This window comes from Lissotriton helveticus, chromosome 3_1 (genome assembly GCF_964261635.1).
Source record: "Lissotriton helveticus chromosome 3_1, aLisHel1.1, whole genome shotgun sequence".
Classification (NCBI taxonomy): domain Eukaryota; kingdom Metazoa; phylum Chordata; class Amphibia; order Caudata; family Salamandridae; genus Lissotriton; species Lissotriton helveticus.
This window is the reverse complement of record NC_136061.1, coordinates 1,395,419,904-1,395,432,804: the sequence shown is the minus strand read 5'-3', so window position 1 is coordinate 1,395,432,804 and position 12,901 is coordinate 1,395,419,904. Positions and strand designations below refer to the sequence as shown.

Sequence of the window (12,901 nt, the reverse complement as noted above, 5' to 3'; positions counted from 1 at the left end):
GCTTTCAACCAGCCCGACCACAAATGAGATAGACAACAATAGTTTGGTTGCCAGAGTCACGAGTATGTGGAAGCTGCCAGCAGTATATGGTGAGCAAACAAGTATTTTAATTTCACAAACCAACTGTATAATAGTCCCACCACCCTCACCGAGGTCACCCTTATCATTTGTATTTACAGGCACAACATTGACCTTCACCCAGCAGAGGACTAATATGTCACTTTGCTACACATCTCTCACCTGGTCCTGAAGAAAGCCCGTCGACCCCCCAGGCAACTAGGGCTAAAACTAGTCGACCTTTTAATCTAACGAAAATAGATAGCGTGAGAATCCTAACAATTCTCCCCACGCATATCAACCAACATTTTCTTGTTTTAACTCGAATCCGGAATAATAAATACTTACCCCAGCTGTCCGAGTTATTTTAAATATCACTCACACCATTTATCACTGGACACTACTGCTTTTAACCTCGGGTTACAACCTCCTGGTGGAGGATGCATACCAACTAACCCTGTGATTATGCAGACACGAGAGTGCAATAGCGGAGAACCAAGATATACCGCTACCCACAAAAATACCCACTCACGTGTATGAGGGTTTTTTACCAAGGGACATCCCAGCGACCTGAAAACCCAGGTTAGCAGGACAAGTGATCCAACCCCCCCCCACAATTGATTTACAAGATTACTGTTCTAAGGAAAGTGGTTGGATCCAACATTTTTCCTTCTCCCCACCCCATGATTTACGAATGCTCCAGAAGAACCATCTCAACCGCAATTTGCGCATGAATTTGAAAAGCATCACCTCCGTTTCCAGGGCATTAGATACACACGTGGGAACAAAAGATATTCCTTTGCTTAGAATAGCTTCTTCATCTAGAGTTAAGAGTCTCTTGGAAATATTCACTACAAGCGATTTCATTTCTTTACAGTCCTCTATGGCCTACCGGTTTCTTTTATTGTTTTTGGATTTTCCACGCCTGATTGGCCATCTGCGCTGGCTGGACTTTTGTCTGGGGGCATCTTTGCGTTGGGACCTTCCACTAAAAAAGGTGTCGTGACTGTAGATGTGCTTTCTGCCTCCATTGCAATGGGATGGGATGTTTAAGGCGCCGAAGATGCACTCGGTCGTTGTAATGATAGGTCTTGATCAGTCACAATGCTCTCTTCCGACGATGTTGCTCCGGGTTTCTTAAAAACCCTTCTCTGCGCATATTTCTCAGCCCACGTATACACCTCGTCGAACTTATAATCTATCGTGTCTCGACGAAATTTACGAGTCTTGCGTTCGTGAACTTCTCTCTCGTGAATATCTGTCAGGTTGGTAAAGAATATATCCGCGGGAGTGAAGAAGAATCCCCACACCTCCAAGGCACAGAAGCAAGAACGTGAAATGAGACACACACTCTTGTCTACTGTCCCCTAAAAGTATGAGGGAATTTACCCTAGGAGTGTCCCCCACTCTCCTCATACGAGGGGGGGGCTAGGCAGGGTACAGCAGGAATAGTCGTAGGTGGATGTCCAAGCTAGAAAACAAAATATGCAGTACACATAGATCATTCCTTCACTAACCTTTAAGCAGGAATCATTGACATGCGTGATCATACAAGTGTGCTTACCCCAATTGTAGTTTAGGCAGGCTCTCTCGAGGAAGTCAAGGAATAGTAGCCAATATGAGGAGCCACGAGTAGTGGGGCATAGACCTCTCGAGGGACATACACACCAGACCAATGTAAAAAACACAAAAAAGAAATGGGGAATGTGAGGAGCACCGGCCGGCTGCTGAGGGCTGAAACAGCGGAGCAGTGCACACACACACGAGGTGAGACACCCGGCCCTCAAGGGAAAACAAGGGCGGAGCGCTCACACTCTCAGGAAGGGTTTCAACAAACAAAGAAACTCGCCAGGTATTACATTCATACAAGCGAAGCCCGAAACAAGATACGAGCAAAAGAACACCCGCTAAATGCGTGAGTAAAGCAAGGGAGGTCGCGAGCAACTCTCGCGTATAATAACAGGAAATGCCGTAGTTCGGCAAAGAACACTCTCACTCACGAACACCCATCCAGGAAATAGAAGGGACCAAGGAATGAGGGTGCAGGAGCTGAGTAAGGTCCACAGGCACACGGAGACTCAGCAAGACGCCGCCAAACCTCGCGCCAGGAATCAGGAAGTGAAAAGGTGGGGGCGTGGTACCGGAACAGTAAGCCAAGCAAAGGCTACGTTCTGCCGTGCCTCTTTTCACTGGTTAGGGAGCGTCTCTGAAGAGTCTGTTGGTGGGAAATAGGGGCCGGGTAAAAAGAGCAGAGCTTCATAACCTCGCATGTCAATGCTATCGAGTCCTAACAGTACCCCTCCCCAAAGGCCTATTCATGGGACCAGGCTTAGCGGGATGGAGTCTGTGGAATCGTTGAATCAATCGGGCGGCATGAATGTTTTCAGCAGATTCCCATGACCTGTCCTCTGGGGGGTATCCTACCCAATCTATTAGGTACTGTAATTTGCCTCTTCTGTTACGGGAATCAAGTATTTTGTTTACTTCGTATTCTTCTTCGCCATCTATTCGTACAGGTGGAGGAGGGTGGTCTGGGACAGTAGAAGGGATATAGGCTTTTAACAAAGAGCTGTGGAACACAGGATGTATTTTCATGCACGGGGGTAGGGTCAACTTTAGGGTGACAGGGGTGATGATTTTTTCAATGGGGAAGGGACCTATGAACCTAGGTTGGAGTTTTTTAGAACCTTCCATCTTTAGGTTTCTAGTGGACAACCACACCTTCTCTCCTATTGTGTACATGGGTTCGGGTCTTCGGTGTTTATCCGCTTGTCTTTTCATAGCTTCCTTGGTCTTACTTAACTCTGTCTTGGATTTTTCCCATACTGACTTGATTTGGGCATGATGTTCCTCAAGAGAGGGTATTGAGGTATCTGTGGAAGGAATATCGATAGGGATCATTCTAGGGTGTTGGGCCTGGACAAAATAAAAAGGGGATGTCTTTGTAGCAGAATGGGTAGAATTATTGTAGGCGAATTCTGCCAAGGGCAAGGCTTGAACCCAGGTGGATGGGAGGGATGTCAACAAACAGCGCAAAAATTGTTCTAATGTTTGATTAGTCCTTTCTGTTTGTCCATCCGTTTGAGGGTGGTATGCAGTGGATAATCTGTGGTCTATCCCCAACTGGGAACACAACCCTCTCCAGAACTTTGAGACAAACTGTGGACCCCTGTCTGATATAATGACCGAAGGTAAACCATGTAATTTGACGATTTCATTCAAAAAGACAGAAGCTAGTTCTTTGGAGGACGGTATAGTTTTCAAAGGAATGAAATGACCCATTTTGGACAGTAAATCAACCACTACGTAGATTGTGGTAAAACCTTGACAAGAGGGCAAGTCTGTCATGAAATCCATGCTAATTGTGTGCCAGGGCTGGGGAGGAATGGCTATGTTTTTTAGGAGTCCAGTGGGAGCGCAATGAGACGCCTTTTGGCGAGCGCAAGTGGAGCAAGCTTGAACATATGCTGTCACATCTTTGGTCATAGACTCCCACCAGAACCACCTATTACATAAATCATGGGTTTTTTTAACGCCTGGATGTCCCGCCAATGTACTGTTATGACACCAACTGTTAATAGTCTGTCTCAACTCCGCATCAGGAACAAACACTTGGTTGTCATGGTAAAACAACCCATCTCTAATGGAATGCAAGGGATTATTCAACCACTCTTCCTGTGATACATCCAAAAGTAGTTGTTTGATTTGTTCCAGAAGGGTATGATCTTTTTCGCCCACTCCTAGGATCTTATTCTCAGGTATTATGAAACAGGGTTGTTCTTGTTCCGTGTGTTGTTCATGACCTAGTCTAGACAAGGCATCTGCTTTTCCTTGTTGTATCCCAGGCCGATAAGTGATGATAAAATCGTATTCACTGAAGAATAACAACCATCGCATTTGCCTGGGCGTGAGAGCTCTAGCTGATTTAAAGAACTGAAGGTTCTTGTGGTCAGAATATATGGTGACAATATGGGGAGATCCTAGTAAATGATGTCTCCACTCTTGAAAGGATAGCTTGATAGCTAACAATTCTCTTTCTCCTATAGTGTAATTTCTCTCTGCTGGTAAAAGTGTCTTGGAAAAATATGCTATAGGATGCATGTGTCCTGTCTCCGGGTCTCTCTGTGATAGTATACCTCCCACAGCATATTGTGAGGCATCCGCCTCTACAAAAAAAGGTTGAGTGTTGTCGGCGTGATGAAGGATAGGAGCAGAAGTGAACTGAGCTTTTAGGTCACAAAAGGCTTTTTCTGCTTCAACGGACCATTGAAAAGGTACACCTTTTTTCAGGAGTCTGGTTATCGGAGCTATGATCTCAGAAAAATGATTGATAAACCGCCGATAAAAGTTGGCGAATCCGAGGAATGATTGAATTTCCTTCACGGAAGTAGGACTTTTCCAATTTACCAAGGCCTCAATTTTCTTGGGATCCATTTGCAGACCAGTAGGTTTGATGGTAAAACCCAAGAAATCCACTTCTGTGGTGTGGAACAAGCTCTTGTCCAGTTTAGCAAATAACTGATTTTCCTTTAACTTGCTAAGGATCTTACTCACGTGTTCTACGTGATCCTTCTCAGTCTGTGAGAATATAAGAATATCGTCAATGTAGACAATAACAAAGATGTCAATGTATTCACGCAAGATGTCATTAATGAAGTACTGGAATGCAGCTGGTGCATTGCACAGCCCGAATGGCATTACACAATACTCATAGAGCCCATAGTTTGTGCGGAATGCGGTCTTCCATTCATCGCCCTGTTTGACGCGTATTAAATGGTAAGCCCCTCTGAGATCTATCTTCGTAAAGATTTTGGCACCCTTTATTTGTTCAAGAAGGACTGGAATCAGAGGTAGAGGATACTTGTTTTTTATCGTGATTTTATTCAGGGCTCTATAGTCCAGGCATGCCCTGAGCCCTCCTTCTCTTTTATCAATAAAAAACAAAGGAGATGATGCAGGTGAAGTAGAGGGTCTAATAAAACCTTTCTCTAACATGTCGTCCAAATAGTTTTTTCTGGTTTTTGGTATGGTGCCTGTTTCTCTCTCTCCGGCTCTTAGTTGTTGCACTTCAGTCATGAGTCTTTGATTTTCTACCCCCAATCTACCCACTTCTGTCTGAAGGGCTACTAAGGCGGCTGTGATATTCTCTATTGACTGAGCTTGGAGTTCTACAGAGAGTACCGATGGGTCAGGATTCATCTTCACTCAGGGGAATGTAAATTCGTGGGCTTGGCTTTCTGTCAGGTTGGTAACCAATATTCCACGGGAGTGAAGAAGAATCCCCACACCTCCAAGGCACAGAAGCAAGAACGTGAAATGAGACACACACTCTTGTCTACTGTCCCCTAAAAGTATGAGGGAATTTACCCTAGGAGTGTCCCCCACTCTCCTCATACGAGGGGGGGGCTAGGCAGGGTACAGCAGGAATAGTCGTAGGTGGATGTCCAAGCTAGAAAACAAAATATGCAGTACACATAGATCATTCCTTCACTAACCTTTAAGCAGGAATCATTGACATGCGTGATCATACAAGTGTGCTTACCCCAATTGTAGTTTAGGCAGGCTCTCTCGAGGAAGTCAAGGAATAGTAGCCAATATGAGGAGCCACGAGTAGTGGGGCATAGACCTCTCGAGGGACATACACACCAGACCAATGTAAAAAACACAAAAAAGAAATGGGGAATGTGAGGAGCACCGGCCGGCTGCTGAGGGCTGAAACAGCGGAGCAGTGCACACACACACGAGGTGAGACACCCGGCCCTCAAGGGAAAACAAGGGCGGAGCGCTCACACTCTCAGGAAGGGTTTCAACAAACAAAGAAACTCGCCAGGTATTACATTCATACAAGCGAAGCCCGAAACAAGATACGAGCAAAAGAACGCCCGCTAAATGCGTGAGTAAAGCAAGGGAGGTCACGAGCAACTCTCGCGTATAATAACAGGAAATGCCGTAGTTCGGCAAAGAACACTCTCACTCACGAACACCCATCCAGGAAATAGAAGGGACCAAGGAATGAGGGTGCAGGAGCTGAGTAAGGTCCACAGGCACACGGAGACTCAGCAAGACGCCGCCAAACCTCGCGCCAGGAATCAGGAAGTGAAAAGGTGGGGGCGTGGTACCGGAACAGTAAGCCAAGTAAAGGCTATGTTCCGCCGTGCCTCTTTTCACTGGTTAGGGAGCGTCTCTGAAGAGTCTGTTGGTGGGAAATAGGGGCCGGGTAAAAAGAGCAGAGCTTCATAACCTCGCATGTCAATGCTATCGAGTCCTAACAATATCCAAGTTCTTATTAATGTTCTCAAGTACCTTATCCCAATCCTCTTGTTCCATGCGTTCAGTAATTTCATCTTTAAGTTTGTTGATATCTAGAGTCAATTCTCTCAGCAAGATGGAAATTTCCTCCACAATCAGGAGGATAAGATCAAGCGAGCGAGCGAGCATTTAATAAGTATGGCATACCAGCATGCCATAAATGTTTTGTCATATTTAAAGAGCATAGGACGTAAATCAATCCTCAAACCACGCGAACTGGAACCACAGAATCATCTTTAAGAAATTTTGTATTACAAAAATGTTATAAAAATTAATCCCCTGATGAAGGGTTCATTCTAGGACCCAAAATGCATTGGGTACCACCTGAAGTTTTGTAAATCAAATGTTTTTGAATTGATTCAAATGCACTGAGTGATGATGTAACTTATGAATTGCATTTATAATTTTTGAAGTGAAAGACCAAAGTAATTGATACACATTGATATCGTAACTACACGATTAACTATGGTTTGATGTTGTTTAATAAACCATGAAATGAAGTGAACAAATTATATGTTTGACTTTAGAACAGCATAGAGGCCCTCTGCCCACAGTTGTGCTACAGGCAGCGTAGGTTTTACTTACGCTCTTTTGCGAGGTCAGAACTCCCAGCAGCGTAATCAAGGGGAGCTGTTGGTGAAGTCTTTGTGTCCCTGGGACTTCAGAACAGGAGGTCAGCACACACAAGCCCTTAGAGATTCTTTTTCAAGCAGCTTCTCGGCAAAGTTCCCGTCTGTGTCCTCTTCCTTGGCAGTAGCAGCCACTGCAGGCCAGCCCAGCAAAGCACACAGCAAAGGGGCAGTGCTTCTCTTCACGACTCTCCAGCTCTTTTCCTTGGCAAAGGTTCCTCCTGAGTCCAGAAGTGATCTAAGTCTCTGGGGTTTAAGTCCACTACGTATACCCTATTTTGTCTTTGTTCCCTATGTGGTAAGGGTCTCTGAGTCCAGTCCAAACCAGTTCTGTTCTCTCTAGTGCAGCATCACTAAAGGAGGTGGAGACATCATTGTGCAGAGGAGACACTGCCTATTCAGGTGAGTGAAACTCCTCTCACCAATCTAAATACAGCCGAATTCTATTCAGCTCAGCACTTAGTCACTCAGGATAGGCAGGACACACCTGACCCCCCGGTTCCTCGCCAGGAATGCGCATGTGCAGGCTCCCACGCATGCGCATTTTCAAGAAGAAGGCGCGATAGACCAGGAAGATGACCCCGCAATAAGGTAAGTGTTATTAAATCTTATTTTAGGCGTTAATCAATGTTTAATATTGCGAGCGGGAGGTGGGCTGGAGGCGGGCGGGAGGCGGGCGGACAATTTTCATTCCGCCCCCGAGTGTGCAGAGATTTGCCCCGTTTCTCCGCCTTCTTTGCGGAAGGCGGAAGGGGCAAATCTCCGCCCATTCCGTGGGCGGAACGGAAATGTCCGCCCACCCCTAGATAAAACACCTCAAACTAATTCCACGACTCACTGCCCACACCATGTACTTGCTTCTCTTCCCCTACATTCACCTTACATCTGTAGAATCATGGACCGACTCGCAGGTAACGAAGAATACTCTTTATTTGAGCAAACAAGATAGCGTCCATCATTTCCCAGTACTCCTTCAACTGTCGCAAAGCTCTGCCTACTCCCATTCTATACCAGAACCCATGGTCTCCTGTCACGCATATACAATGACCATGGTTACTATGACGCCACAACATCCCCTGGCCCTCCATCCTACTTTTTTATCAGTGATGCTCTCAGGCACAACCATCACAGACCATACTTTTAGGCCCCATGGAAAATGTTTGCTAGTCCCCAGGATTCAGTGAGTCCAACAATATAAGGATCCTATTGTGCGGGGTCTATGTATGTATACACACACAAACACATTTTTATATAATTCATATAATGTTGTGCAAATATAATAAAAGTAACACCAGTTGAATTTTCAAGAAAACGTAGCTATTTTTGTGACTGCGTGAAAGGAACCCTCACATATTCATTTTGAATTGATTTGCTCTAATATGAAGACTGTTTGGTATTAGGATAACATTACATCCATATAGAAAAACAGGCTAGATGTTAATTCCCTGTGAGCCTCTTTAAAAAAAAGTTATTGCACTCTTCATCAGTGGTGATGATCATCTCAAAATAACCCGCAGGGCATGCCCAAAAGGAGTTAAAAATACATCATTTTTGATAACCCCAGCTGCAGCATTCACTTCCCTCCCATTTTGCCGTGGGAAGCCTCCCACTGTAGCAAAAAGCCGCAGAGATCAAATAGCAGCCACCCAATGGCGGGCTTGTACTACAAACAGACAGCTGACAAGCACCAACCCGCCCCGCAGTGGGCGGTCCCAGCCTCTGCAGCTAGGCTGCACGGGAGTACAAAGATTAGTTTGAAAGGTGCGGATTGAAATATCTCTACAAGTGTGTTCGGGAGAGGGAGGAGGCCGGGCAGTGGTGCTAGTTGCCTGGGAAAGAAATAAAGGTTGATTTAGTGTTCTCTGGATTTTTTTTTAATTATCGACGTGTATTGATATTTTGACATTTGCCGAAGGATATGTGCCTTGCTGCCCGGTGGACTATTTTTATCTTGTTTTTTTTTTTTTTTACAAATGTGTGAGAACCATCCGTTTTCGGGGGGTGTCTTAATATGCAGGGAGGCTGCGTGGTCTGTGAAGGGCGATGGGGAGGTTGTTCCATCACTGCTGTAAAATGTGCCTGCCTTGCACGTCTCTGGCTTTGCGGTCCCACTACACGTTGTTTCAGGGTTTGACGTGAGAGGGGCTGGTGCCTCCGGAGCCCCAGCATCAACAGCCATCAGCGGCAGCAGATTCACGTGTGTGTTCTTTCTGTCTGCGTTGGAGATGGCGTTCCGCCTCCTGCAGGGCACTGGCTGGGAAGTGGTGCCCGTCTCAGCTGTCGAGCTGGTGTTCCGAGGAACCGTTGCTGCCCGCCGCAGATTGTCATTTTTTTTCTTCTGAAGGGAATATAGCCGTTTTTCGAGGGGTGCCTGGTATGCAGCAGCTGAAAAGCGTGACTGCAGCGCTGGATTCAGAAAGGAAGCAGGGAGAGAGGGGGCCGTCTGTCCCCAGGATCCGTACTGCAGCAACGTCCGTGTCCCTTGGATATAAAAATGCATTGGAGGATTCCCAGGCAGCTGCTGTCCCCCGACTTTAAACAACGGTGACAAAAACCAGCTTGTAAAAAACCCAGTTTGTGGATTTAATTAGCAGAGGCTTATTTGATGAATGTCTACATCATTTGGCGACGAGATGCATGCCAAATTCCCAAGGCTGCCTGCAAATCTTATTTCTGATCGACTGGCTTTAATTCCTGAAATTGAGTGAAACCCGACCATAGTGGGAGCCAAACCCTTCACTGTATTTCTTTAGCTTATGCGCTTTGATCGTAAGAAGATCTGTGATCTTTAAATGCTGATTATCTGTGGAATTCTGAGAAATGATACTCTAGGAGTTTAGACTTGGGAGAAGACGTCTGGCATGTAGCGCTATTTGTTTTCAGATCAATGGGCCTGTGTATTTTGACCAAATAGGATTGCAGTTTATCTCCGCGAAGATTAGTGCATTCCACAAAGACTTCTTCATGAGCATCAACTTAGGAAAGTTGCAAACGTCTTGTAGCATTTTCTTGATGGGAGACTAAGGCTGCTCTTTCTTTGAGAACTTCCCAATTAAAATGAAATAATATATTTTTTATTGGGAATGAGGATTTTCTGTATTATTATGTTGCATAAGTTTGCTTTTTAAGTCCACAGCCAATGAACTTTTAAATTAACTTGACTTGACTTGACACACAGTTCTGTAGTTCTGTTGTTATTTTTCTGGATTTTACAAGATGTAAACTGCACCCAGAGCGTGGATTTTATTTAGTGTACTTTTATTTTAAACATTTTTTGCGCAAAGGTGATTTTTTTTTGGACTGAATCATGTCGCGATCCAACAGCGTGAGTCCTCCAGGATTCGGAGCGTCTGGTGCCCGGTCGGGTACAGAGCACAGATCTGCCTGGGGAGAAGCAGAGTCAAGGGCTAATGGTTACAATTATTCCACTAGATCCTCTAGGAGGAAAAGTTCCAGAATGATGAGCAGATGGAGGAGTGAGGAGGACTATGAACCCCAGCCAGAAAGGAACATGATGGAGAACAGAATGAGCTTCAGATCCAAATCTGCTTGGCAGGATCAAGGTGACGAGATCAGGAACAATAACCGATCCAGCACCAAGAACCCTAGAGGTCAGGATGGAGAGGTGAGGCCAAAATCGGTGGAGCTAGGTATGGATGAGAAGAAAATTAAGACAAAAGGAGATGAAGAGAATGACTCAGAAGGCCATTACTCCTTGGGGGACTGTTGTGCCAACCTTCTCCAGATCTTCATGTCCAAGAAGTTCCAGTCGGACAAGCTTGAGAGGCTCTACCAACGCTACTTCTTTAGGCTCAACCAGAGCAGCATGACCATGCTGATGGCCGTCCTAGTTGTTGTCTTCCTGGTGATGCTCATTTTCCACTCCATCTACGGAGACTACCAAGTACCGTACCTCGTGGTCCTCTCAGTGGCCATGTTGGTAATCACTGTGCTCATTTTTGTTTGCAACAAAAATGGTTTCCACCAGGACCACATGTGGATTGTGTGCTATGCCATCATCCTGGTCATTTTTATGGTGCAAATTGTGGGAGTTCTGCTGCTGAGGCCCCGGAGCGCTTCAGAAGGGATGTGGTGGACAGTCTTCTTCATCTATATTATTTACACACTTCTTCCTGTGAGGATGCGGGCAGCTGTCATCAGCGGGATTATTTTGTCCACTATCCATCTTGCAATTTCCCTGAAGAGCAATGAAAATGACAATTTCCTCTTTAAGCAAGTGAGTTAAATCATTGTTTGTTGGGTGGGATTAATTTTTGTTTAATTGTGTTGCTGCTGCGGCTTGCTGATGTATCAGACATTTGTGTAGCAACTGGCAGTGGTCACTGACCTGTAAAAACTCTAGTATGGTTGTGTTTTAGTAATATAAACGGCACTGTTATTTTTAATGTTACTTTGCCCAGAAAGGGCATCAAGGTGGTTTGCGTTTAGCCAGGTGACATAACTATTTACCCACTGGGAATCGCACAAAATTGATATTTTGGGCTATATAATTGGATGACCGGGACGTTTCATAGCATGTGGCACGGCCTTGGGGAGATTCAAAGGAGGGATGGGATCATGGGGTGGGTATAACTAACAACGAAACTGAAGTTATGTTATCACTGTGTACTTACTGGCTGAGGGCTTCCTGGGTCAATAAGGTTATATCATAGAGGCCACTTGGAGATCAAAGAGTAGAAATCAACCAAGATTGTAGAAGATCTATGTTAGACATCTTAAGAAAAGTAAATACATAGCACAGAGGTGTAGTTTCTGTCAAACTATGATTAATGCGCGAACAATGTTTGAGGGAGAGAATGCATGCATCTTTCAGCAGAGGACTGTTGTGATAATTGTTCGAGTGGGGGCAGACAGATCTGATGTAAGGAAGGCACTAGTTACTAATTGGAGAATGTGTGGAAATTACTTCATGCATGAGTAGAAGGTGCAAAGCCAGTAAGAATTCAAAGTCGTCTGAAACAACCATTGGCGAATAATTATTGTGTGATAAAATAATGCTGGGGACCAAGAACCATCCACGGAGCGACAGCACGGTGCAAATAGGTACCAATGTCTACCAATGTCTTCCCAATTCATCTCATTCATCATAAAATGTGTGTGTATGGAGGAAAAATTTGACATAGAGCAACAATCTGTACAATGACAATGTGCATTTCACCAGGGGGAAGCTGCTCTGTTCAGAAAAAGAAAAAAAGAGTTTTAATTCAACTATTGGTTAGAATGTGTTCTAATATTGTAGTATCATATATGATGTTACTGACGCTACATGAAAAATTCAAAGTATCCCGTGGTTTTAGATTTTTCTAAGAGCCTATAAGTGTCACTGCTGCATGTGGTTATGCAAATTAGCCATGCTTTCATAGATCCAAGGGGGGGGGGGCATCTGAGTATAAGGTGATTTTAACATCTAAGAAATATGTTTGACTTGCAGTCTTAGAGTAAAACTTTTAAGCCAATGTGCTGAAATAATGCACTGTTTACCTGTGTGACTTTAGTGCACCATTAGTGTACAATTAAACGGACATGTTCCTGGCATCATGGGAACTTTTTTGTACATTTTCTGAAGAAACAGTAATCATGGGATCAGTTTTGAAAGTAATGTCACCAGTTTGGGAATAAAGGGCCAGAACATGGGCCAGGGCCCCACCAGGTTCGCCTCCAGATCTTCTCCCACGTCCCATCTTATATAGCCATCTTTTTCAACAGTAGGATCTCAGTGATGGTGATGGGTAGATAACCATACTACTCAGATTACCAATCGCAGTTAGCTGTGAAACCTCGACTTGCTGCCAGTCACCAGTGCTGCAAAATGGTAAAACTGCCAAAAGTTGGGTTACCAGACATTTACGTATCCTCTGCATCATTCCACACATCTCCAGAAAACA

General features: G+C 44.8%; 1 protein-coding gene across 1 annotated transcript in view; it reads left to right on the top strand.

Annotated features, from left to right (window-relative positions):
- Positions 1-8,772: 8,772 nt before the first annotated feature.
- LOC144824255 (adenylate cyclase type 5-like) overlaps positions 8,773-12,901 on the top strand; it is an 883,805-nt gene continuing 879,676 nt past the window's right edge. Inside the window, exon 1 of the mRNA XM_078683396.1 lies at positions 8,773-11,232. Within this exon, the coding sequence (XP_078539522.1) occupies positions 10,303-11,232 (930 nt within the window). The 5' untranslated portion in view covers positions 8,773-10,302. The remainder of the gene's footprint in view (positions 11,233-12,901) is intronic.